General features: G+C 47.6%; 1 protein-coding gene across 1 annotated transcript in view; it reads left to right on the top strand.

Moving 5' to 3' along the window:
• LOC147124189 (glyoxylate reductase/hydroxypyruvate reductase-like) overlaps positions 1-26,805 on the top strand; it is a 99,227-nt gene extending 72,422 nt beyond the window's left edge. The window contains exons 6-9 of the mRNA XM_085983656.1: positions 84-188; positions 24,232-24,367; positions 26,301-26,431; positions 26,530-26,805. Coding sequence (XP_085839782.1) covers positions 84-188; positions 24,232-24,367; positions 26,301-26,431; positions 26,530-26,651 — 494 coding nt within the window. The 3' untranslated portion in view covers positions 26,652-26,805. The remainder of the gene's footprint in view (positions 1-83; positions 189-24,231; positions 24,368-26,300; positions 26,432-26,529) is intronic.
• The last annotated feature ends 361 nt before the right edge of the window (positions 26,806-27,166 follow it).

Raw genomic sequence — 27,166 nt, 5'->3', positions numbered from 1 at the left:
AATGCTACGGGAGGTCAGCTTATATTTAAGAGTTTTAATGGAAGGACGGGTTAACGTTTATGTTTATTTTGTCTCTCTTAAAGGTTTAGCCGTTGCACAGCGCTTGAAGCCATTTGGTGTGAAGAAGTTTCTGTACACCGATTTTGAGCCAAAGCCAGAGGTCGCTGCCCAGATACAGGCCGAATATGGTGAGGACCAGTGGCGGCTGGGTATATGGCCCGTTATAACTGGGCAAATGTTTGTGAACATCAGTGATAACTTGTGAATTTATGTATCAGATTACAGTGATCATGAAGGCTGTCGGATTGTCGTAAAAATCGAACTGACATTTTTAGCCAGTACGTAGCAAGCCCAACAAGAGAGGGGGTGGTTCTGGACCTAGTTTTAGGGAATGAAGCTGGGCAGGTGGAAAGGGTATCAGTGGGAGAGCATATTGGTGGTAGTGATCATAATTCAATTAGATTTAGGGTAGTTATGGAAAAGGACAAGGATAGACCAGGAATAAAAGTTCTCAATTGGGGAAAAGCTAATTTTACTAAGCTGAGAGGTGATTTAGCCAAAGTGGACTGGAGACAGAAACTTGAAAGTAAATCAGTGGAAGAGCAGTGGGAGGTATTCAAGGAGGAGATAGTGAGGTTTCAGAGCAAGTATGTTCTCTTAAAGAAAAAGGGTGGGACTAACAAATCTAGAGCTCCCTAGATGTCAAGGGGCATATAGGGTAGGATAAAGGAAAAAAAGGGAAGCTTATGACAGATACCGAGGACTCAAAACTGCAGAAAGCCAAGAGGAGTATAGAAAGCGCAGGAGTGAAATTAAAAAGGAAATTAGGAAAGCAAAGAGAGGGCATGAAAAAATATTGGCAAGTAAAATCAAGGCAAACCCAAAGATGTTTTATAAATACATTAAGAGCAAGAGGATAACTAAAGTAAGAGTAGAGCCTATTAGGGACCATAAAGGTAACCTGTGTGTGGAAGCAGAAGACATGGGTATGGGTATGGTTGTTAATGAATACTTTGCGTCTGTTTTCACAAAAGAGACGGACGATGCAGACATTGCAATCAGGGAGGAGGAATGTGAAATATTAGCTGAAATAAACATAGTGAAAGAGGAAGTATTAAGGGGTTTAGCATCTATGAAAATGGATAAATCCCCAGGCCCGGATGAAATGTATCCCAGACTGTTTAGAGAAGTAAGAGAGGAAATAGCAGAGGCTCTTACTATCATTTTCCAATCCTCTCTGGCTACAGGTGTGGTGCCAGAGGACTGGTGGAGTCATAGGGCTAGAATTTCCTAGGACTGTGGAGGCGGGAATGGAGGCGTGTGGGGTGTTAAAATCGCGAAATCGGGGGGCACGAACCCATCCCGCCCCCAACCCGCCTCCATGCCCGTTTCCCAGGAGGTGGGTACCTGACCTGTGCTGGGAGCCGCCTCCCCGAGACAGGAAGGGGATTAGTGCCAATTAACTGCCTGTTAACAGGCAGTTTTTAGCCTAATCCCTATTTTTATCCCTGAAGTGTGGGCTGCCCGACGGCTCCAAACCACGCCAAGTTAGCGAGGCGGGCCGTCAGGCTGAAGGACTTGGAGGGTTCAAGATGTCCGGTGTTCAGGTGAGTGATGAGTGCAGAGGTAAGTGTGTTTGGTGTGTGTAAAGTGTTTAAATAAGTTCTAGTTACCTTTATTTACTAATGCAGGCTTCCTTCCTTCAGGTCTCGGGAGTCCCTCATCTCACCAGCACAGAAAGCAGAATGGCCGCGAGCTGTCAAAATCTGCAACCTTCTGCTTTCTGTTCTGGAGAGATCGCTAAATCAGCCTGAGAGGAAGGAATTAACTTAGAGTACAGATTGTCAGTGTTTGACAGCTTCAAAGAGCTGTCAAACACTGATATTTCATCTGTCAAAAGCCCTGTTGCCGGGTAGCCCTTAATTGGCCTGCTGAGCCAGCTGGGCGGGCTCAACAAGGTCAATCAAGGGAAAATCAAGTGGGTTGGCCACAACTCGATGGAGGCGGGACTACAACCCCAAAAGTGGGAGTCCCGCCTCCTACTTGCCTCCATTGATAAAATCCAGCCCATAGAGTCATAACGGCACAGAAGAAGGACATTTGGCCCATCGAGTCCGTGCTGGCTCTCTAGAGCAATCCAGTCAGTCCCATTCCTTTGCTCTATCCCGGTAGTCCTGCAAGTTTATTTCCTTCAACTGCCTATCCCGTCTCCCCTTGAAAACATTGAGTGTCTCCGCTTCAACACTTCCATCGGCAGCGAGTTCCAGGTCCTCACCACTTCCTGCGTAAAAAAGTTTTTCCTCACATCTCCCTGTATCTCTTGCCCAAAACTTTAAATCTGTGTCCCCTAGTCCTTGTACCATCAACTAGTGGGAACAGCCTTTCCCTGTCTGGCCTATCCAAACCCGTCATAATCTTGTACACCTCTATCAAATCACCCCTCAACCTCCTTTGCTCTAATGAAAACAAATCCAGCTTCTCCAACCTGTCCTTGTAGCTAAGATCGCCCATCCCCAGGACCATTCTGGTAAATCTCCTTTGCACCCTCTCAAGGGCCGTCATATCCTTCCTAAAGTGTGGTGACCAGAACTGGATGCAATACTTCAGTTGTGGCCTAACCAGCGCTTTATAAAGGTTCAGCATAACTTCTCTACTTTTGTACTCAATACCTTTATTTATGAAGCCCAAGATCCCATATGCTTTGCTAACCACTCTCTCAATGGCCCAGAAATTCGTGTCGGGGGCTTCCCGCGGGTGCAAGCCCCCGACCTACACTTACATAGCGCGCCGACAGTTGAGGCCTGGGCCTGCGTGGATTTCCTGTCTGTGGCCCATTCCAGCTCCCGGCGCACTGTGCTTGCGTGACTCAGCGGCGTACTTAATGTGATGCGTCAGCTGGGATCACGTGAGCACTGGGCAACCAATCGGAGGAGGGAAAAATCCATTCATGAGTTTGACAGAAAGAACTGTCAAACTCATGAAAACTCCGGGCGCCCAAAACAGTACACAACCTTAAAATACATTTTTTTTTAAATCACACTATTTAAATCAACTACAAATAACATTAAATAACCATTTTAAACAATAATTTAAATTTTTGAAAAAAATAATTTTATAAAAAATCGGAGCTAAAAATACACTTACCTTACTGTAAAGTATTTTAAAATAATAAACCTGTGGAAAAAATGTTCTAATTTTAATAAATTGACCACTTACCTTTTAAAATGAAGTCCTTACGTCTGCTTTTTTAATGTGTAAAAAGTGGAGGCCTTCACGCACGGGCAAACCTGTAAAAAAAAAAGGAAGTTCAACGCGCACACGCTGCCTCATACGTCGCACGCGTTTCACCTCTTAACCCCTGCTTTCAGGGGACCGGAAGTGCCATTTTCCCGCGCATGCGCTGTGCATGCAAGAAACCGGCACTTCCATCGGGTCCACGCGTGGGTACCCCGTGCGTACTCACGCGTTGGGACCCGAATTACTGGGCCAATATGTCCTGCCACCTTCAGGAACCTATGCACATTAACTCCCAGGTCCCTCTGTCCCTGCACACTCATTAAAACTGTGCCATTAAGTATATATTGCCTCTCCCTGTTCCTTCTGCCAAAATGCATCACCTCACACTGCTCTGTATTAAATTCCGTCTGCCCATTCTGCTAGCCTTTCTATGTCCTGTTGCAGTCGATTGGTATCATCCTCACTGTTTGCCACACCCCCAAGTTTGGTGTCATCAGCAAATTTTACTTTGTATTCCAATATCCAGGTCATATATCAGAAAAAGCAGTGGCCCCAGCACTGACCCTTGGGGAACACCACTGTCTACCATCCTCCAGTCTGGAAAAACAGCCATTTAGCACAACTGCTAATGTGGTACCGTTGTTTAAAAAGGGAGAACGTGATAGACCGAGTAATTACAGGCCAGTCAGCCTAACCTCGGTGGTGGGAAAATTATTGGAAAAATTCTGAGAGATAGGATAAATCTTCATTTAGAAAGACACGGATTAATCAGGGACAGTCAGCATGGATTTGTTAGGGGAAGGTCACGTCTGACTAACTTGATAAATAAAATAAATTAAAAGGTAAGAGAGTTGAAATGCACTGGCGGACATTTAAGGAAATATTTCATAACTCAACAGAAATATATTCCAGTGAGAAAGAAAGATTTAAAGAGAACGGAGCACTATCCGTGGCTAACTAAGGAAGTAAAGGATGGTATCAAATTGAAAACAAAGGCATACAATGTTGCCAAGATTGGTGGGAGGCCAGAGGATTGGGAAATTTTAAAAAACCAGCAAAGGAAGACTAAAAAAATAATAGAGAGAGAAGATGAATTATGAGAGTAAACTGGTAAGAAATATTAAAACAGATAGTAAGAGCTTCTACAGGTATATAAAAAGGAAGAGAGTAGCTAAAGTAAACGCTGGTCCCTTAGAGGATGAGAATGGGGAATTAATAATGGGGAACGGGGAAATGGCAGAGACTCTGAACAAATATTTTGTATCTGTCTTCACGGTAGAAGACATTAACAACATCCCAATAATGGATAATCAAGGGGCCATAGGGAGGGGGGAACTAAAGACAATCACTATCACTAAGGAAAAAGTACTTGGTAAAATAATGGGACTAAAAGACGACAAGTCCCCTGGACCAGATGGCCTGCATCCCAGGGCTTAAAAGAAGTGGCTGCAGAGATAGTGGATGCATTGGTTGCAATATACCAAAATTCCCTGGACTCTGGAGAGGTCCCAGTGGATTGGAAAACCGCAAATGTAACACCCCTATTTAAGAAAGGAGGGAGACAGAAAGCAGGAAACTATAGACCAGTTAGCCTAACATCTGTCATTGGGAAAATGCTGGAGTCCTTCACTAAGGAAGCAGCAGCAGGGCATTTGGAAAATCATAATGCATTCAAGTAGAGTCAGCATGGTTTTATGAAAGGGAAATCATGTTTAACAAATTTACTAATGAACATAGGGTCTGATGAAAGGGAGGAACTGAAAGAAATCAGTATTTGTAGGGAAACGGTGTTAGGGAAATTGATGGGATTGAAGGCCGATAAATCCCCAGGGCCTGATAATCTGCATCCTAGGGTACTTAAGGAAGTGGCCCTAGAAATAGTAGATGCATTGCTGATCATCTTCCAACATTCAATGGAATCTGGAACAGTACCCATGGATTGGAGGGTAGTTAATGTTACCCCACTATTCAAAAAAGGTGGTAGAGAGAAAATGGGGAATTGCAGACCGGTAAGCCTGACATCGGTAGTGGGGAAAATGCTAGAGTCCATTATAAAAGATGTATTAGCAGAGCACTTGGAAAACAGTGACAGGATCGGACAAAGTCAACATGGATTCACAAAAGGTAAATCGTGCTTGACTAATCTACTGGAATTTTTTGAGGATGTAACTGGTAAAATAGATAAGGGAGAACCAGTGGATGTGGTGTATTTGGACTTTCAGAAGGCTTTCGATAAGGTCCCGCATAAGAGATTAGCGTGTAAAGTTAAGGCACATGGGATTGGGGGCAAGGTATTGACTTGGATAGAGAACTGGTTGGCAGACAGAAAGCAAAGAGTTGGAATAAATGGGTCTTTTTCCGAGTGGCAGGCAGTGACTAGTGGGGTACCACAGGGATCGGTCCTTGGACCCCAGCTATTCACAATATATATTAATGATCTAGACAAGGGAACTAGATGTAATATCTCCAAATTTGCAGACGACACAAAGCTGGGTGGGCGTGTGTGCTGTGAGGAGGATGCCGAGAAACTCCAGGATGATTTGAACAGGTTGGGTGATTGGGCAAAAGCATGGCAGATGCAATATAACGTGGATAAATGTGAGGTTATCCACTTTGGTGGCAAAAACAGGAAGGCAGATTATTATCTGAATGGCAATAGATTGGGAGAAGGGGAAGTGCAACGAGACCTGGGTGTCCTTGTGCACCAGTCGCTGAAGGTAAGCATGCAGGTGCAGCAGGTGGTTAAGAAGGCAAATGGTATGTTGGCCTTCGTAGCGAGAGGGTTTGAGTACAAGAACAAGGATGTCTTGCTGCAGTTATACAGGGCCTTGGTGAGACCACATCTTGAGTATTGTGTGCAGTTTTGGTCACCTTATCTGAGGAAGGATGTTCTTGCCATGGAAGGAGTTCAGCGAAGATTCACCAGGCTGATACCTGGGATGGCAGGAATGACGTATGAGGAGAGACTGGGCTTGTACTCGCTGGAGTTTAGAAGAATGAGAGGGGATCTCATTGAAACTTATAAAATTCTGACAGGACTAGATGCAGGAAGGATGTTCCCGATGGTCGGGGAGTCCAGAACCAGGGGTCACAGTCTAAGGATAAGGGGTAGGCCATTTAGGACAGAAATGAGGAGGAATTTCTTCACCCAGAGAGTGGTGAACCTGTGGAATTCTCTACCACAGAAGGCGGTAGAGGCCAATACATTAAATATATTCAAGAAGGAGTTGGATATATTTCTTAAGGCTAAAGGGATCAAGGGGTATGGGGAGAAAGCAAGAACCGGGTACTGAATTTCGATGATCAGCCATGATCGCATTGAATGGCGGAGCAGGCTCAAGGGGCTGAATGGCCTACTCCTGCTCCTATCTTCTATGTTTCTATGTTACTGGAGTTCTTTTAGAATGTAACGAGCAGGGTAGATAAAGGTGAACCAGTAGATGTGGTGTATTTGGATTTCCAGAAGGCATTCGATGAGGTGCCACATAAAAGATTACTGCATAAGATAAGAGCTCACGGAGTTGGGGGTAATATATTAGCATGGATAGAGAATTGGCTAACTAACAGAAAGCAGAGAGTTGGGATAAATGGGTCATTTTCCGGTTGGCAAACGTTAACTAGTGGGGTGCCACAGGGATCGATGCTGGGGCCTCAACTATTTACAATCTACATTAATGACTTGGATGAAGGGACCGAGTTTGCCAAGTTTGCGGTAGATACAAAGATGGGTGGGAAAGCAAGGGGCTGGATTTTGTCAGTGTGGGCGGGCTGGGGTGTGTCAGGTTGAAATCGTGTCAGGACCCCGACTCCTAAGTGATGTGTTGAAAAAGTGGGATTTTCCCCTAATTGGGCAATTGATTTGCTGCGTGTGGGAACCACTGGCCCAATGAGTCTTTTCATACAGAAAGTCGCCTCCGATGATGTCATCAATGCTGTTGGATTTAAGGCCTGCAAGCAGCCTTGATTCTTCTGGAGACCGCAAAGGCTCTGCAAATTATATGAAGAAGTTGAATTGTGGAAAATGTCAATGACCAAGCAAAAGTGTGCTCCTCGGTTTGATGAGCCCTCCCACCAAGTTCTGGTGTACGGAGCCAGCTGTAATAAGGAGGTGCTGTTCCCTTCCTCAGGGAGAAAAAAAACACCCCAGCAGACAAAGGCTGTGTGGCTATAAGTGGCCCAGGAGGTCAACTCCATTTCACTGAGCCGCAGAACCTGGCTGCAATGCAGGAAGTGGTTTCATGACTTTCTCCGCACAGGAAAAGTGAGTATGACTTTCCCATCACCCTCACTCTGATCCCCATCGCCTCTCCTCACCAGCACTCTGCTTTGCCAACCTCTTCCTCCACATGCCACTTGACACTTACATCCCTGCACCCTTACCCATTCCCTCTCTCTCTATGGTCACATTCACTTAACTATTCGACCATGCAGCCCTCACACTCCCTATCACTGTGATGCCATGACAACAACAACTTTCAACACACAGGGAGGGTCCTTTGTATCCTTCTAAGCATCTATGCTATGGATTCTCTACACTCACTCCTTCATTCTCACTCAAATTCCACTTGTGTCCCTCATTGCAGGAAAAGAGAGCCCACAATAAGAGGGAAATAGCGAGGACAGGAGGAGGGCCACCCTCAGTAACCCAGCTCACCCCCTGGGAGGAGGCGACCCTGGAAATTGCTGGGATCGAGGAGGGTAACCAAGTGGGGGACAGACAGACAGGCGCGTCACAGCAAGCTGGTGACAGAATAGTTTGGAATCTCTCATTGACATAACATGAGTCACTGATAATGATTCTGATGCACTAACAGTTTGACTTATGATCATCTGCAATATTCAATGTGCATGTAACCTTGGCCTCACATTTCTAACTCTTTCCTTTACTCCACCACAGGACCATCATCCCCACTATCCAGGAGGAACCGCCTGAGCCTCTAGACTCCTGAAAGGAAGCTGCAACCTCTGAGGGTGCAGCGTCAGCAGAATTCAGCGCACCCAGCACCAGCGCAGACACTCACACCTTGGTGGGACATTCGCAAGATAGAGTAGTGTTGTCACCTGGTATATCACAGCTCACAAGTGAGCTTCAGCAGATGGTGGAGACGGGGACAGCAGTGCAGAGTCCTCGTCGGAGGGCGCAGGACTCTGCCAGCTCGGCTCCGCTGCATGTCGACCCTGTGCCTCCGGGTCCATCCAGAAGGAAAGTGGTGCTGGAACTCCAGGAACAGGTGCAGGAGTCTCTGGCGGGTTTTGTCTCCAGGGTCGCTGCGAGTGTGGAGCGAATGGAGGAGTCCATCGCGAACATGAGCAGAGCCTTTGTGGAGGCACTGGCGCATGAACGCATCACCATGGAAAGGATGGCAACCTACGTGGAAAGGATGGCTACCTCCATGGTAAGGCTGACTACCATAGAGGAGAGGGTGGCTACGGTAGAGGAGAGGATGGCTATGTCCATGGAGGAGCTTAGTCGCCAGGGTATTGAAAACATGGTCATTGTTCAGAATAGAATGACATCTCTTGAGGAGCGATGGTCAGCTATTGAGCAAACAAACCAGGCCTTCATGCAAGTCCTCTGGAGTAGGACTTCCAGTGCAGAAACGGGTCCTCATGGCCCCCCTGCTGTGCAGCAAGGTGCTGTCGAGCTACTTGCTAGCTCTGAAGTGGGGCTGACCCATGAGAGGGATGTTGGTGGCAGAGAACAAGGAAGTGGGGGCTCCTCTCCAAGCGCCCACACAACCATGCCACAGCAAAGCCCTCGGTCAGAGCCCCACCAGAGTCCTCACCCAACTGAGGTGGGCGTCTCAGCCCCTGCACAGCCGCAGGAGCAGCAGACTGTTGGCGAGCCTGCACAGGTTCGCCACCCCAGAGGACACCCGCCAAAGGCGTCGAGACAGGAGCAGCAAGAGAGTGAGCAAGTGGCCTCCACATCTGCTGAAGCCACAGGGGAAGCACCACGTAGGAGCACGCATAAGAGGAAGATAAAGCACAAGGAATCACAAGGGTAGTCACTTGGGTGCTGTGTTGTTTTGTTTTTGGACCAGCCATCATTGTGATTGTATTATAAAGTGTTTTGATGGCAAACTGTTGAAGTTGTGGCCTCTGTCATTTCGCAAATGGGACTTTCACATTGAGGGCTTAGGGCACCTTGCGATTGTCAGAATGGCGGTCAGAGTGATAGGATTCCGCAGGTTCTTGTCCATTGTCGATGCTCTGGTAAAAAGGAGCGAGACTAAAGTGTGTGTTTGTGCAGGCTAAGCAAATCTGGCCAAGATGAGTGCGTCCCTTGCATCCCGGGCAGCAATGTTGTCGTGCGCTGGCGCCTTCTGGCCTGTGCATCTTCAGGTGGGTGACTAGCAGCTTGGCGCTCCTGTTGATGATCCTGCTGTTGGTGCTGCTGTTGCTAATGGTTCTGATGCTGCCGCAGCTGGTCTTCATCCGAATCTGATGTCCAGGAGAAAAGGAATTAAATGGTCACCATGCTTCTGGTAAATACCTCAGTTGAGGAAGCGCTTAGTCAAGGTGCGGAGAGGGGTTTCCCAGGAGGTCACACTGGAGATGGGTGTCAGGCTCAAAGCTTCCACAACACTGAGTATGCCTGGTAAAAGTTCCCCCAGACCTGAAACAACAAAGTTCTGCCACCTGCAAATGATCATTGGTGAAAACTCCTTTGTAATGGTGGAGCTGCAGCTGTGAGTAAGCAATCCACTTGTGAGGCCGCCAGCATTACCTGGCGTGTTCCAGAGGAGGCATGTAGGATGGGGGAATGTCTAAAAATCGGAAAGGCCTCTCAAAATGGGATTCTGGAGGCAATTAAGTGGTTGTTAAGGGCCTTAAGGGCCTATCCTGCCTGATGGAGGCGGGATGGAAAGGGGGTCAGAAAACACGCATTTGGGAAATTTGCTCGGAGGCGGGATCGGGCCCACCTGCCATTTTAACAACTCACACGCCTCCAATCCCGCCTCCTTGGGCCTGGCAAAATCGAGCCCAAGTTGTGCAGAGGACTCAAAGAATCTCAAGGGATATAGACAGGCTAAGTGAGTGGGCAAACATTTGGCAGATGGAGTATAATGTGGGAAAGTGCGAGGTTATCCACTTTGGCAGGAAAAATAAGCAAATTATTATTTAAGTGGAGAGAGATTACAAAATGCTACAGTTCAGAGAGACCTGGGGGTCCTTGTGCATGAAGCACAAAAAGTTAGCATGCAGGTACAGCAAGTAATAAAAAAGGCAAATGGAATGTTGGCCTTTATTGCAAGGGGGTTGGAGTATAAAAGCAGGGAAGTCCTGCTGCAACTGTACAAGGTATTGGTGAGACCACACCTTGAGTATTGTGTACAGTTTTGGTCTCCTTATTTAAGGAAGGATATACTTGCATTGGAGGCAGTTCAGAGACGATTCACTAGGTTAATTCCAGAGATGAGGGAGTTGAGTTATGAGGAAAGGTTGAGCAGGTTGGGCCTATACTCATTGGAATTGAGGAGAATGAGAGGTAATCTTATTGAAACATATAAGATACTGAGGGAGCTAGACAGGGTAGATGCAGAGAGGATGTTTCCCCTCGTGGGGAAATCTAGAACGTGGGGGCACAGTTTTAGAATAATGCGTCGCCCTTTTAGAACTGAGATTAGGAGGAATTTCTTCTCTCAGAGGGTCGTAAATCTGTGGAATTCTCTGCCCCAGAGAGCCGTGGAGGCTGGGTCATTAAATATATTTAAGGTGGAGATAGACAGATTTTTGCAAGATAAGGGAGTGAAGGGTTATGGGGAGCGGGCAAGGAAGTGGCTTTGAGCCCAAGATCAGCCATGATCTTATTGAATGGCGGAGCAGGCTCGAAGGGTCAAGTGGCCTATTCCTGCTCCTATTTCTCATGTTCTTATGATTGAGTTTTTTGAGGAGGTAACAAGGAGGGTCGATGAGAGTAGTCCGTTTGATGTAGTCTATATGGATTTTAGCAAGGCTTTTGATAAGGTCCCGCATGGCAGACTGGTCACGAAAGTAAAAGACCATGGGATTCAAGGCAAAGTGGCAAGTTGGATCCAAAATTGGCTCAGAGGCAGGAAACAATGGGTAATGGTCGAAAGGTGTTTTTGTGACCGTAAGGCTTTTTCCAGTGGGGTTCCACAGGGCTCAGTACTGGGTCCTTTGCTTTTTGTGGTATATATCAATGATTTGGACTTGAATGTAGAAAGTATGATTAAGAAGTTTACAGATAATACAAAAATTGGCCGTGTGGTTGATAATGAAGAAGAAAGCTGCAGACTGCAGGAAGATATCAATGAACTGGTCAGGTGGGCAGGACAGTGGCAAATGGAATTCAATCTGGAGAAGTGTGAGGTAATGCATTTGGGGAGGGCTAACAAGGCAAGGGAATACACTATAAATGGTAGGACACTGAGAAGTGCAGAAGATCAGAGGGACCTTGGAGTGCATGCCCACAGATCCCTGAAGGTAGCAGGACAGGTAGATAAGGTGGTTAAGAAGGCATATGGGATACTTGCCTTTATTAGGTGAGGCAAAGGATATAAGAGCAGGGAGGTTATGCTTGAATTGTATAAAACACTAGTTAGCTGCAGCTAGAACACTGCGTGCAGTTCTGGTCACCACATTATAGGAAGGATGTGATTGCACTAGAGGGGGTGCAGAGGAGATTTACGAGGATATTGCCTGGGCTGGGGAATTTTAACTGAGGAAAAATTGGATAGGCTGGGGTTGTTTTCTTTGGAACGGAGGAGGCTGAGGGGAGACCTAATTGTGGTGTATAAAATTATGAGGGGCCTAGATAGAGTGGATAGGAAGGGCCTATTTCCCTTAGCAGAAGGGTCAATAACCAAGGGGCATAGATTTAAAGTAATTGGTCGGAGGTTTAGAGGGGATTTGAGGAGAATTTTTTGGTGGGGGTCTGGAACTCACTGCCTCTACCACCCTTTCAGGCCGAAACCTTCATCACATTTAAAAAGTACTTGGATATGCACTTGAAGTGCTGTAACCTACAAGGCTACGGACCAAGTGCTGGAAAGTGGTATTAGGGTAGATAGCTCTTTGTCGGCCGGCATGGCGAAGATGGGCCGAATGGCCTCCTTCTGTGCTGTAAATTTCTATGATGATTCTAATGTCCTTTTAGGGAAGGAAATAGGCCGTCCTTACCCGGACGGTTTGCACCTGGGCAGGGCTGGAACCAATGTCCTAGGGGGAGTGTTTGCTAGTGCTGTGGGGGAGGGTTTAAACTAAAATGGCAGGGGGTTGGGAACCTGAGCAGGGAGACAGAGGAAAGGGAAACAAGGATAAAAGCAAAAGATAGGAAGGAGAAAAACAAAAGTGGCAGTCAGAGAAATCAATGGTTTAAATCAAACATGGCCACAGTAAATAATAATTCTAAAAGGTCTAAGAGCGTTAAAAAAACAAGCCTGAAGGCTTTGTGTCTTAATGCGAGGAGCATTTGTAATAAGGTGGATGAATTGGCTGCACAAATAGAAGTAAACAAATACGATTTGGTTGGGATTACGGAAACGTGGCTCAAGGAAGGCCAGGACTGGGAACTCAACATCCAGGGGTATTCGATATTCAGGAAAGATAGGCAAAAAGGAAAGGGAGGTGGGGTAGCATTACTGGTTAAAGAAGGGATTAACACAATTGTAATGAAGGATATTAGCTCTGATGAAGTGGAATCTGTATGGGTAGAATTGAGAAATACTAAGGGGGAAAAAACGTTAGTGGGAGTGGTTTATAGACCTCCAAACAGTAAGGCGGAGGTTGGGGATGGCATTAAAAGGGAAATTAAAGAAGCGTGCAATAAGGGCACAGCAGTCATCATGGGTGACTTTAATCTACATATAGATTGGGCCAACCAAATGAGTAACAATACTGTGGAGGAGGAATTCCTGGAGTGTTTACAGGATGGTTTCCTGGACCAATATGTTGAGGAACCAACCAGAGATCAGGCCATCTTAGACTGGGTATTGTGTAACGAGAAAGGATTAATTAGCAATCTTGTTGTAAGAGGCCCCTTGGGTCGGAGCGATCATAATATGATCGAATTCTTCATTAAGATGGAGAATGAAGTAGTTGACTCGGAGACTAGGGTCCTCAATTTAAATAAAGGAAACTATGATGGTCTGAGGAGCAAGTTGGGTAGGATTGATTGGGGAATGGCACTCAAAGGGTTGACGGTGGATAGGCAATGGCAAACATTCAAAGACCGAATGGATGAACTACAGAATTTGTTCATCCCAGTTTGGCATAAAAATAAAACAAAAAAGGTGACCCAACCGTGGCTAACAAGGGAAATTAGGGATAGCATAAGATCCAAGGAGAGGGCATATAAATTGGCCAGAAAAAGCAATAATCCTGAGGATTGGGAGCAGTTTAGGATTCAACAAAGGAGGACAAAGGGATTAATTAAGAAAGGGAAAATAGAATATGAGAGTAAGCTTGCAGAGAACATAAAAACTGACTGTAAAAGCTTTTATAGATATGTGAAGAGAAAAAGATTGGTGAGGTCAAGCATTAGGTCCCTTGCAGTCAGAATCGGGGGAATTTATAATGGGGAACAAAGAAATGGCAGAACAACTAAATACATATTTTGGTTCTGTCTTCACAAAGGAGGACACAAATAACTTCCCAGAGATGCCGGGGAACATAGGGTCTGATGAAAGGGTGGAACTGAAAGAAATCAGTGTTTGTAGGGAAATGGTGTTAGGAAAATTGATGGGACTGAAGGCCGATAAATCCCCAGGGCCTGATAATCTACATCCCAGGGTACTTAAGGAAGTGGCCCTAGAAATAGTAGATGCATTGCTGGTCATCTTCCAGAACTCGATAGACTCTGGAACGGTACCCATGGATTGGCGGGTAGCTAATGTTACCCCACTATTCAAAAAAGGTGGTAGAGAAAAGGCGGGGAATTATAGACCGGTAAGCTTGACATCGGTAGTGGGGAAAATGCTAGAGTCCATTATAAAAGATGTAATAGCAGAGCACTTTGTCCGATCCAGTGACTGGATCGGACAAAGTCAACATGGATTTACAAAAGGTAAATCATGCTTGACTAATCTACTGGAATTTTTTGAGGATGTAACTGGTAAAATAGATAAGGGAGAACCAGTGGATGTGGTGTATTTGGACTTTCAGAAGGCTTTCGATAAGGTCCCGCATAAGAGATTAGCGTGCAAAATTAAGGCACATGGGATTGGGGGCAAGGTATTGACTTGGATAGAGAACTGGTTGGCGGACAGAAAGCAAAGAGTTGGAATAAACGGGTCATTTTCTGAGTGGCAGGCAGTGACTAGTGGGGTACTGCAAGGATCGGTCCTAGGACCCCAGCTGTTCACAATATATATTAATGATCTGGACGAGGGAATTGGATGTAATATCTCCAAATTTGCAGATGACACAAAGCTGGGGGGGAGGATATGCTGTGAGGAGGATGTCGTGAAACTCCAGCACGATTTGGACAGGTTGGGTGATTGGGCAGAAACATGGCAAATGCACTATAATGTGGATAAATGTGAGGTTATCCACTTTGGTGGCAAAAACAGGAAGGCAGATTATTATTTGAATGGTAATAGATTGGGAGAAGGGGAAGTGCAAAGAGACCTGGGTGTTCTTGTACACCAGTCGCTGAAGGTAAGCATGCAGGTGCAGCAGGCGGTTAAGAAGGCAAATGGTATATTGGCCTTCGTAGCAAGAGGGTTCGAGTACAAGAACAAGGATGTCTTGCTGCAGTTGTACAGGGCCTTGGTGAGACCACACCTTGAGTATTGTGTGCAGTTTTGGTCGCCTTACCTGAGGAAGGACGTTCTTGCCATGGAAGGAGTGCAGCGAAGATTCACCAGGCTGATACCTGGGATGGCAGGAATGACGTATGAGGAGAGATTGTGTCAATTGGGCTTATACTCACTGGAGTTTAGAAGATTGAGAGGGGATCTCATCGAAACCTATAAAATTCTGTCAGGCCTGGACAGACTAGATGCAGGAAGGATGTTTCTGATGGCCGGGGAGTCCAGAACCAGGGGTCATAGTCTAAGGATAAGGGGTAAGCCATTTAGGACTGAAATGAGGAGGAATTTCTTCACCCAGAGAGTGGTGAACCTGTGGAATTCTCTGCCACAGAGGGCGGTGGAGGCCAGTTCATTAAGTATATTCAAGAAAGAGTTGGATATATTTCTTAAGGCTAAAGGGATCAAGGGATATGGGGAGAAGGCAGGGACCGGGTACTGAATTTGGATGATCAGCCATGATCTCATTGAATGGCGGAGCGGGCTCGAAGGGCCGAATGGCCTACTCCTGCTCCTATCTTCTATGTATCTATGTCTGGCCTATATTTGACTCCAGTCCCACATCAATGCCCTCTGAAATGCTCCAGCAAGCTACTCCGTTGTATCAAAGAATTGTGGTTCAAGAAGAAGGCCCACCGCCACCTTCTCAAGTGCAACTAGGAATGGGCAATAAATACCGGCCTTACCAGCAATGGCCACATCCCGCAATGTTTTTTTAAAAATTCATTCTCAACAGTTTCAGGCAGGAGAAGATCTTTGGTCCCTCAACCCACCTATTCACCCTTGAATATTTTTAATAACCCTCAATCTCAGGAACGCCTTGTCAGCGACACCCACATCCCAGGAACAAAACAAAAAAATATCTCATTTGCTGATAAGATTCTGTCTAATTCCTAATTGAAACTCATTTAAGTTTTCTTGTTCCACAACCCATGCTAGTAATCTATTCCAGTAATTAAAACTATAATTTAGATATTAATTAAAATAAAATCAGCTTATTTTTGGCCATGTTTGATTTTCCATCAAATCCTTTTAGTCCCCACCTTTCCCTTTTTGTGCCGTTTTCTCCTGATGCCACTGACTCGATGCTTTGGGAAAAGTTTCACAGACAGCAGCCACCCTCCAGTACCTTGCTCAAGTGACTATTCTTGTGTGCCAGCTGGTTATTCGACCAAGGGGAACCATCATAGCCATTGCCAATCCTGCCCTCAGCCAACATCTACCCACCAGCACTTTCTAATGGGATCACTGGACTACCATCAGGGGCAGGGTCCTTGACTGATTTTCCTCTCCTTGGCCCGAAGGCCTATTGCCAAGTATAGCATCTCTACAGCTATCCTGGCTGGGAACAGTTAAGTCAGCACAGACCTGGGATTTTCCTGGTCTGTAAGATTCAGTACCATACCACTAAATTATCACCGCATTTAATTTGAATCAAGATTTTCCCCAAACTTATTATTTTAAAGTCACACCATCCTGACTTGGAAGTATATCGCCGTTTCTTCAACTTCACTGGGTCAAAATCCTGGAACTCCCTCCCTAACAGCACTGTGGGAGTACATTCACCACATGGATTGCAGCAGTTCAAGAAGGTGGCTCACCACTACCTTCTCAAGGGCAATTAGGGATGGGCAATAAATGCTGGCTTTGCCAGCGACGCCCTGATCCCATGAACGAATTAAAAAAAAGACACCACACTTTGTACACGTGTAAAACGATCTACTGTATTTAGAAAAAGAAATGAAAGCCAGTCACTGACCTGCAGCCTGAAACTTACGACCAGTCAAAACTATTATCTGATTGACCTCAGTATTTAGAAGTAGCTACAATTAATTGGATTCTTTTTATTAAAACTGTGGCCCAAAAGGCCCTGAGGCCAGATTAGCAGCTAAGTATCACAACTGTGCCCCACATAGCAAACTAACTTGACCACTGCCATAGGAGATCAGCGAGTGTTTAAAAATATCTGCAAAAAATTGGTTGAAGGATATGGAACAATCATAGAATAGTACAGCACAGAAGGAGGCCATTTGCCCATCGAACCTGCACCAGCCCTTTCGAAGAGCAACCAGTTAGTCCCACTCCCTCGCTCTTTCCCCATATCCCTGCTATTTTTTCTCCTTCAAGTATTTATCCAATTCCCTTTTGAAGGCTACTATTGAATCTGTATCCACCACCCTATTGGGCAATGCATTCCAAATCCCCTGCATAAAAACATTTTTCCTCATGTCGCCTCTGGTTCGTTTGTTAATCACCTTAAATCTGTGCCCTCTGGTTATCGACCCTTCAGCCACTGGAAGCAGTTTCTCTTTATTTACTCTATCTAAACCTTTGTGATTTTAAACACCTCTATCTAATCTCCTCTTGGCCTTCTCTGCTCTAAGGAGAACAACCCCAGCTTCTCCAGTCTATCCATGTAACTGGAACCATTCTAGTAAATCTCTTCTGTACCCCCTCCAAAGCCTTCACGTTCTTCCTAGACTGTGGTGCCCAGAATTGGACACAATACTCCAGCTGGGGCCGAACAAGTGTTTTATATAGGTTTAGCATAATTCATTGTAAATGGGTAAAAAAAAATCTCTTGTAGGGTAGGTCAACATATCCTAAAAACCCCACTTCTTGTAGTAAGAATTAAAATATTTGTTAAATACCCCCAGTCCCAGAATATTTAGCTCTTTCTTCAATGTGATGTACACTTCAATAATGGAGTATGTCCACACTTATAATTGAAACTGCTGATGTAAACTTGTCACACTCCAATCAGTGGAGGTGCTGCAGCATTGCCACTTGAGGAAGAGTGTAATTACAGCATGATGTGGCGTTGCCACATTGGGGAAACACTGTGTGTATGTAGATAAACCTGTATAATCCCCTTTTAACTGCTGTATTCCCCTCCCCCCGCAAGACAATTGCAAGCTGGGAGGAATAAGGCATGTTCAGACTTGCCTGCTGCTGAGAGAGGGAAAACCAATCAGGTTCCAGCAGGTGACCAATCCGTGAGTCATCACAGGCTCGCGGGCTTTACGATATCAGTACTGTATTGTGAGAGTTGGAGTAAAGACCTATTTCTTGTAGCTCGCTGTGTTGCCTATTTCTTTACGCGGGAGACTGTAGTCTCCCACATTGGTGACCCCGAATGTCGGCAGCCGAAGCCCCCGACTCACGTAGCCCTACAGAGGCCAGCAACGACCCGACGGCAACCAGCAGCAGCCCGATGTCGGCCGGCGCCGCGTCCTTGAAGCTCCCCACCTTCTGGGAACACCAAGCACCAGCTTGGTTCGCGCACACGGAGGCCCAATTCACCCTTCGCAGGGTTCAAGATGATGAAGAAAGGTACCTCCACGTAGTCTCAGCACTAGCAAGCTCCACCGCCGCCGAAGTTCTCGATTGCTGGGGAACCCACCACAGACCGGCAAGTACTCAACCATTAAGGGCCGCTTGCTGCAGGCTTACGGCCTGTCCGGGGAGGAGAGGGCCCGTAGGCTTCTTTCACTACCAGGCCTTGGCGACTCTACCCCGACCCAGTTGATGAGCCGGATGCTTGCGCTCCTGGGCTCTGAATCGCAGTGCTTCTTGTTTCGGGCCCTTTTCCTCAGCCTGCTTCCTCAGCAGGTACAGACTGCCCTCGCGGGGTCCCCGATCACGGACTGCGTACAACTGGCAGCCGCCGCGGACAAAGTCTTCGCCGTCGTCCAACTTGGCTGTGCAGCCGCGAGGCTCCCCGACACCACTGAGCGCGCGCTGCCACACCAGGCCGCAGAACTATGCTACTACCACGCGCGTTTCGGCCACAAGGCCCAACGCTGCAGAGCACCGTGCTCTTTCAATCAAACCAAGATGGCCGCCCGGCCCAACGCGCCAGCCCCGCGCCGCCGTCTAGGCCCGCTCGACCGCACCCCCGCCGCCACGATGGCCATCGGCACCGCAGGTAAACTGCTGTACATAACCGACTCCCTTTCAGGGCACAGATTCCTTTGCGACACCAGAGCCCAATGCAGCATAATTCCTGCCTCCCAGCTCGACATCCAAGCAGGCTGCAGCGGCCCACCCCTCGTGGTGGCAAATGGCGCAGCCATCGCTACTTTTGGAAAGCGACGGGCCAAGGTTTGTTTCAATGGCCAGCGATTTACGTGGGATTTCGTGACGGCCTCGGTGGCACATCCCTTGCTGGGCGCCGATTTTCTTTGCGCCCACGGACTCCTGGTCGACGTCCGCGACAGGCGCCTGATCGACGCAGCAACTTTCGCTTCACTGGCCTGCCAGCAGAGCAACAGCCCGGCCCTCGTCGGGTCCTGCTCTGCCCCGGCGGATGACGACTACGCCCGCCTACTCGCAGATTTCCCGAGGCTCACACAACCGACCTTCTCAGCCGCGGCAGCCAAGCATGGTGTCGAGCACCACATCGCCACTACGGGACCACCAGTGTTCGCCCGAGCCAGACGCCTGGACCCAGCCAAGATGGCGGTGGCCAAGGAAGAATTCGCCACGATGGAGAAACTGGGCATCATCCGCCGCTCGAACAGCCCCTGGTCATCCCCCCTCCACATTGTGCCCAAGCCGGGCGGTGGCTGGCGCCCCTGCGGCAACTACAGATGGCTCAACGACGCCACCACGCCCGATAGATACCCCATTCCGCACATCCAAGACTTCTCGGCACACCTAGCAGGAAAGTCCGTCTTTTCCAAGGTCGACCTGATTCGCGGCTACCATCAGGTCCCCGTCCACCATGCAGACGTCCAGAAGACGGCGGTCATCACCCCCTTCGGACTGTTCGAGTTCCTGCGCATGCCCTTCGGGCTCAAGAACGCCGCACAGGCCTTCCAATGGCTCATGGATTCCGTCCTACGGGACCTGAGCTTCCTGTTTGTCTATCTGGACGATATCCTCATGGCCAGCACCAGCAAGGCCGAGCACATCGCGCATTTGCGCTCTCTTTTCCAGCGCCTCAGCCAACACGGGCTAATCGTCAACCCGGCCAAATGCCAGTTCGGAGCAGCCCAAATTGACTTTCTCGGCCACAGAACCTCGCCAAGGGGAGCCATTCCCCTACCTTCCAAGGTGCAGGCGGTGGCGGACTTTCCCCAGCCCACCTCGGTCAAGGCACTGCAGGAATTTTTGGGGATGGTCAATTTCTATCACCGTTTCGTGCCCAAGGCCGCCTCACTCATGCGCCCCCTCTACGAAGCCACCAGGGGCAAAACAGGCAAAGAGCAACTCACCTGGTCCAGCGAGATGGCGACAGCCTTCCACCAGACCAAAAGCGCCTTGGCCAACGCCACACTACTGGCCCACCCCATCCCGGGCGCCAAGACCGCCCTCACCACGGACGCCTCGGATTACGCCGTCGGCGCTGTCCAGCAACAGTGGGTCGAAGGCGCGTGGCAGCCACTGGCATTTTTCAGCCGACAGCTGCGCAAGAACGAGCAGGCCTACAGCACGTTCGACAGAGAGCTCCTGGCCCTGTTCCTGGCAATCCGGCACTTCCGTTTCCTCCTGGAAGGCCGGCCGTTCACCGCATTCGTGGACCACAAGCCGCTCACTTTCGCCATGGCCAAAGTAACCGAACCCTGGTCCGCGCGCCAACAGCGCCAACTCAACTTCATCTCGGAGTTCACCACGGACATCCGCCACGTCGCCGGCAAGGACAATTTGGTGGCCGACTGCCTCTCAAGACCCTCACTCCACGCAGTGCACCTGGGCGTCGACTACGCCAGCATGGCGAGAGACCAGGCCGCCGACGCGGAGATCCAGGCCCTCAGGACGTCAACCACCAGCCTCACTCTGGCCGACATCCACTTCCACGCAGCCGGCACAACCCCCCTGTGCGACGTCTCAGTCCCCTCGCCTAGGCCGGTCGTCCCATCTGCCTGGCGCAAGCGAGTTTTCGACATCATCCACGGCCTCTCACATCCAGGGATGCGTGCGTCTCAGAAACTCATGTCCGCCAAGTTCGTCTGGCCTGGACTCCACAAGGATGTGAGAGACTGGACCAACACATGCGTGGCGTGTCAGCGCGCTAAGGTCCAGCAGCACACCAAGGCGCCATTGGAGTGTTTCCCGGTGCCCGAGAGGCGTTTCGACCACGTCCACGTCGATCTGGTAGGCCCCTTGCCGCCGTCGCACGGTTTCACACACCTGCTCACGATCGTCGACCGCACCACCAGATGGCCCGAGGCAGTTCCCCTCGCCTCCACCACCATGTCCGACGTCGCGCGAGCATTCGTCTCGACATGGGTGGCCCGGTTCGGCGTGCCGACCGACATATCCTCGGACAGAGGCCCCCCAGTTCACCTCCCACTTGTGGAATGCCATCACCGCCGGCCTCGGCACCAAGTTGCACAGGACAACAGCCTACCACCCGCAGGCCAACGGGCTCTGCGAGCGCTTTCATCGTTCCTTGAAAGCCTCCCTCTGCGCGTGCCTGGCCGACACCAGCTGGATCCTCCTGGGATTGCGCACCGCGCCCAAAGAGGACCTCCGCGGCCGAGATGGTCTATGGCCAACCGCTCAGAGTACCAGGCGACGTCCTCCCCCTGACAACGGAGCCGTGGTCGGCCGCCAGACAGCTTTCCCTGCACCAGGACGTGGCCCAGCAATTCCGTCCAGTGCCCACTTCGCAACACGGCCCGCAGCCGTCCTACGTGCCTCGGGACTTACGACATGCGGAGTTCGTCTTCGTGCGCCGGGACGCGCACAGAGGCCCGCTGCAGGCACCATACACCAGCCCCTTCTCAGTATTGGAGACGGGGGACAAAGCTTTTCTTATCGACGTCGGCGGGAAGCCGGACCTTATTTCAGTAGACCGCCTCAAACCGGCGCACCTGGACCTCAGCTTCCCGTTTCGTCCGGCTCTTCCCCCACAGCGGGGCAGACCTCCCGCGTTGGCAGCGGCCCCGCAAGAGGACCAAGACACGCCAGAACCTTACTTCCCGGCCGCCGCCCCACCTTCGCCAGCAGCCCGTCCAGCCAGCCCACCAGCAGACCAGCCGCCAGACCAGCCGACGAACCAACCGGCCGACCTCCCAGACAGCCCTCCTCACACGCCAGATGGCTACTACAGCCGCTACGGCCGTTTGGTCAAACCTCCGCAGAGACTGACTTTTACAGTTAACGAGGATTCTGGGGGGGGCGTATGTCATTGGGGAAACACTGTGTGTATGTAGATAAACCTGTATAATCCCCTTTTAACTGCTGTATTCCCCTCCCCCCGCAAGACAGTTGCAAGCTGAGAGGAATAAGGCATGTTCAGACTTGCCTGCTGCTGAGAGAAGGAAAACCAATCAGGTTCCAGCAGGTGACCAATCCGTGAGTCATCACAGACTCGCGGGCTTTACGGTATCAGTACTGTATTGTGAGAGTTGGAGTAAAGGCCTATTGTAGCTCGCTGTGTTGCCTATTTCTTTACGCGGGAGACTGCAGTCTCCCACAATGACAAGTTTACATAGGCAGTCTCTGATTTAAGCGTGACTGTAGGAATTTTTAATTTATTTAATAGAAAAACAAAATAGAAATAAGGACAGAAGGTACAAATTTAAAATGAATTATATCTGCAACCCTGGTCCAATTAACCCCATCCTCTAACCATGCTTCACCTAAAGACTGCACCTTGGTGTGGGAGGGGGTCTATTTCCTCGGGATTCTCCCACTCCGCTGCTTAACTTCAGTGGAAAACCTGCTTACATACGTAAAAAGGGTTTCCATTGAACTTCAAGCAAAGTTACGGCAGCAGAGTAGGAGAAGCCCCCGAGGAATATCGCCTCCTTGGTCCCAACTCCCTGTGTATAATGCCATGGGAGATCGACTAGTTCTGTATAATAATGTGGTGTAATTAGTCTAGTTACCAACATAAACCGCTAACTGGTAGCAAATAGGGAAAAGCCCGTGTCTGCGTTGGTACTGAACTATAAATCCATTGTGTACTTCTCTGTAGAGGTAGATCCACAGAAGATTGAAGGTCCATTTGAAGAGATTAAATGGCATACTGCTGACACATGGTACAGGTTCATCTCTCCCACAAGTCACTACGACAGCTACTGGTCCTCTCCCCTACAAATGGTGTGGCATAATCAAGATAAATTACTTTGGGGGATTGGTTTAAATAACCATCTCTCATGAGAATTCATTGGACTCCAGGAGAATCAAGGGATATGGGGATAGAGCAGGAAAATGGAGTTAAGGTCGCAGATCAGCCATGATCTTATTGAATGGCGGAGCAGGCTCGAGGGGCCATATGGCCTACTCCTATTCCTAATTCTTATGTTCTTATGAGAAGATCACAAGATACTTGCGGATGAGAGAGGCCATTCGGTCCAACTTAGTTCATCCAGCCAGAGCAACCCTACATTCCCCCAGTGCTGCATCTACTTATTGCTTACATGATTCCACGCTTTTCACCTCCAGCACTGCTTCCAGTACTTGAATGTCTCCTTCGGGACACAGTTGACCAGAAACCTGAATAACTTTTTTAATATATTCATTCTTGGGATGTGGGCGTCGCTGGCAACACCGACATTTATTGTCCATCCTTAGATGCTGTTGAGAAGGTGGTGGTGATCCACTACAGTTCATGTGGTGAAGTTGCTTCCACAATTCTGTTGGGTAGGGAGTTTCGGGATTTTAGCCCAGCGATATATCACTTAATGATGATTGGGTGTAGGCTGATAGGGTGGTAATTGGCCGGGTTGGATTTGTCCTGCTTTTTGTGGACCGGATATATCTGGGCAATTTTCCACAAAGATGTCCTGGTGTACTGGCATGATAAGGCATTTTTGCGCTGTAGATTCACCCCTCTGATTTCTCACAGGACAACCTTAGCCGGGTTGGATAGGTGAGGGACTTTCTCAAATGCATGGTGTAAAGTTTTGAAGGTGAATCAACTCGAGCAACACTCCAGTGCTTGTACTGGCTAGTTACAGACTGACATTGGAAACCCCATCACTGAATGAGATACTTGGCTTATTGTAAGGAAAGGAAACTATAGAAAAAGGGCAAAAAGGAGCATCCCATGGTTTAAGGTTTGGTGCAGTGGCATTTTCTGGAAGATATGCAAATCACTTAAATAGTAACTAATGGACAAAGTGCTATTCAGACAGCTACACAACCACTGGACTTAAGGCCAGGTGAAGAGCCCTCAATCCAATAATCAGAAGGTGTTGAAAATGGAAAGTTCCGTTGTTTTAGGCCGGTAACAGAACTGATGTTGGCTCTTCCATTGCAGTGCCTCTGGATAAACTGGCAGAGCAATCGGACTTTGTGACGGTGCACTGTGCCTTGACTCCTGAGACAAACGGCTTGTGCAACAAAGATTTGTTTTCAAAAATGAAAAGGACGGCAGTATTTATCAACACGAGCAGGTGAGACGCAAGTTTACTGAGGTGTTTTCAGGTGAGAAGTGGATGGGATGGGATTTTTTTTAGCCTTGTGTACTGAGTACAGGACTGACTGAAAATTTACCTTCATTTAAAAAAAAACTTCTGTGTTTCTGAGCATTTACTGTAGTGCTTCTTACTAACTATGAGTGACTATCCAGCGCTCCCTATGAACGTAGCCTGTCCTTCAATTCTATTGATAAAATACATAATGGCTTTGAGGGGTACTTGCCTCTATGTGAGAGACGGCTGTCACTTTGATCCAATATAATGTACCTGTCCATTTTTGACATATTCAGGCTTCATGTAGGCCCAACAGTGGGTGAATTTTGCACCATCACGGTGTGGGATCTCTGATTGAGAAATGCAACACTTCCCTACTTTTTTTCCACCCTGTGTCAGTAATGAGCATCCCAGGTCACTTACAGCTCAGTCTAATGCAGCGTAAAGCTTCCTCTTCTCTACATCAACAACAAGTCTTGATCTCCCCCTCCCCACTTCCCACAACAGTCATCCTTATGAAATGATTGGGTTATGCTCTCTGGGATTGGAGTTGAGATACCTTTATTCAAAGGAAGAGAAGGCTAGACCAGGGGACTAGAACAGTGTTGGCCACTAACCACATGTGACTAATTGGGAATCCAGATGTGGCTAATTGCATTTCTGATATGTACTAGACAGCGTCATTGGGCATGTGATCTCAATACTCATTGCACGGCATATGCATGTGAACTTTAACTTTTTTGTGCAATTGTTGGTAAAATGGCAAGACCAAAAGCAGAGTGTATGAGTGTTTTTTGATCGTTGTGAGCACTTTACTTCCTTGGTTACTGAATGGTGGTAGATCCTTGTTGAGTAAATATACACGTGCGGAGTACATTTACTTGTATTGTACATAAGGCATTTTATACTAAACTTAGTGCATGTGGCTAAAATTTCTATTGGGCAACACTGCTATAGACCAGTTAATCAGTTGTGGGCAAACTCTTAGAATCCATAATATAAGATAAAATTAGTTAACATTTAGAAATGCATAGGTTAATCAAGGACAAAAAGCATGGATTTGCTAAAGCCAAATTGTAGTGTTTTTTTGTGAATAAGTAACTGATTGTATAGATAAAGGAATGCAGTAGATGTCGTTTATATGGATTTTTAGAATGGTTTGCTAAGGTGTCTCACAAGAAATTTGTTAGAAAAATTCAGGTATGTGGTATAAGTGGAAATATAGCAGCATGGATAGAAAGTTGGTTGATGGTTAGGGTAGATGGGTGTTGCTGGGATTGGAAAAGGGTTGGAAGTGGTGTAACCCAGGGGTCAGGGCTGGGATAACCTTTTATTCTTGCTTTATATAGATGATTTGGACTTGAGTATAGGAAACACAACATCAAAATTTGCTGTCAATACAGAAGTATGGGGTTTAGCCAACAGTGAGCAGGACTGTAAAACTTCAGAAAGATGCAGACAGGTTAGCAGAATGGGCAGATAGGCAGCAGATGCATTTTAATGTGGATAAATGTGAGTTAACATTTGGGGAGAAAAAAGGAATGGGAGCATACAGTTGATGGAAAGATCTGAAGGGTGTGGATGAACAGAGTGGTCTAGTGATTGACATACATAATTCTTTGAAAGTGTAAATAAAGCCATAAAAAAGGCCAACAGCATTTTGAGTTTTATAAATAGAGGAGAAATCGCAGGCTGTTGAGGACACTAGTGGCAAACCCTGGTTTGCTTCTGAGCAACCTCTAACCGGCAATTATAAAGCTTAAAACAAGTCTGGCGCTGTCCCCGCCATAGCCTGAGTTTAACCCCGCAGATTGTGGAATGAGAAAGTGATGTTTTCTAATTCAGATCATGTTTGCAGTCTTTAGGGAAACATCTCAGATCTGCTGAATGTTCAGGTTCTTCTTGTCTTCCACAGAGGAGCTGTGGTGAACCAGGATGACCTTTATCAGGCTCTGACTACTGGTCAGATCGCTGCAGCAGGATTGGACGTCACGGTTCCTGAGCCGTTACCAACCGACCACCCTCTCTTTGCACTGAAAAACTGTGGTAAGTTACAAAATTGGAAAAAATTGTTATTCTCTAATGTCTTGAAGTCAGTCATGGCCCATGCCTAAGAAATGGTTTATTTTTCATTGAATTTCCAGTTATTCTGCCACATGTCGCAAGTGCCACCATTGCCACTCGCACTGCCATGGCTCTGCTGACTGTCAATAACCTCCTGGCCGGCCTCAAAGATGAACCAATGCTGAAGGAGCTGACCCTGTGAGGTGGGAGGTTGTGTCGTTGTTGCGAGGGGTACTTCTGTGACTTGAATCTTGGTGCGATTCTGATTAGCTGTATGATTATAATAGTGGGATGTCTTGTTCAGCTGTTTTGTGGAAACAAACCTTGCATTTAATAAAGTTGGAAGTGCTCATAAATCCTAAAGTGAGTTATTTATCTCAGCAGAATCATCACTAAAATTCACATTTTAAGTGCAATCTAGTTGCTTTTTCCAAATAAGTTGAATATCCTGAAGCAGGCATTCTGAGACTGACCTACACCTTGCATCTTTGCATCCTGATTCTGTAATTGCCAAGTTAGTGGTGCAGTGTAGAGGTGAGGACAACTGTAGACTGAAGTGCAGATCAGGCACGCAACTGCACAAGGCTCTTAAATCACATTTAAAATCTGTATTTTTTAATCTATTTTTTTGTTTGAATTTAAGGGAGATTGTTGGGAGTAAATTTTTCAATCAAACATTTAAACCACTGCCCTCCATCAAGCAGTTACAGCTGGTGA

This window comes from Somniosus microcephalus, chromosome 1 (assembly GCF_052327205.1).
Source record: "Somniosus microcephalus isolate GS21.2 chromosome 1, FLI_Smic_1.0, whole genome shotgun sequence".
NCBI lineage: Eukaryota > Metazoa > Chordata > Chondrichthyes > Squaliformes > Somniosidae > Somniosus > Somniosus microcephalus.
Note: the sequence above shows the minus strand (reverse complement) of the source record. Positions and strands in the feature narration are given on the sequence as shown.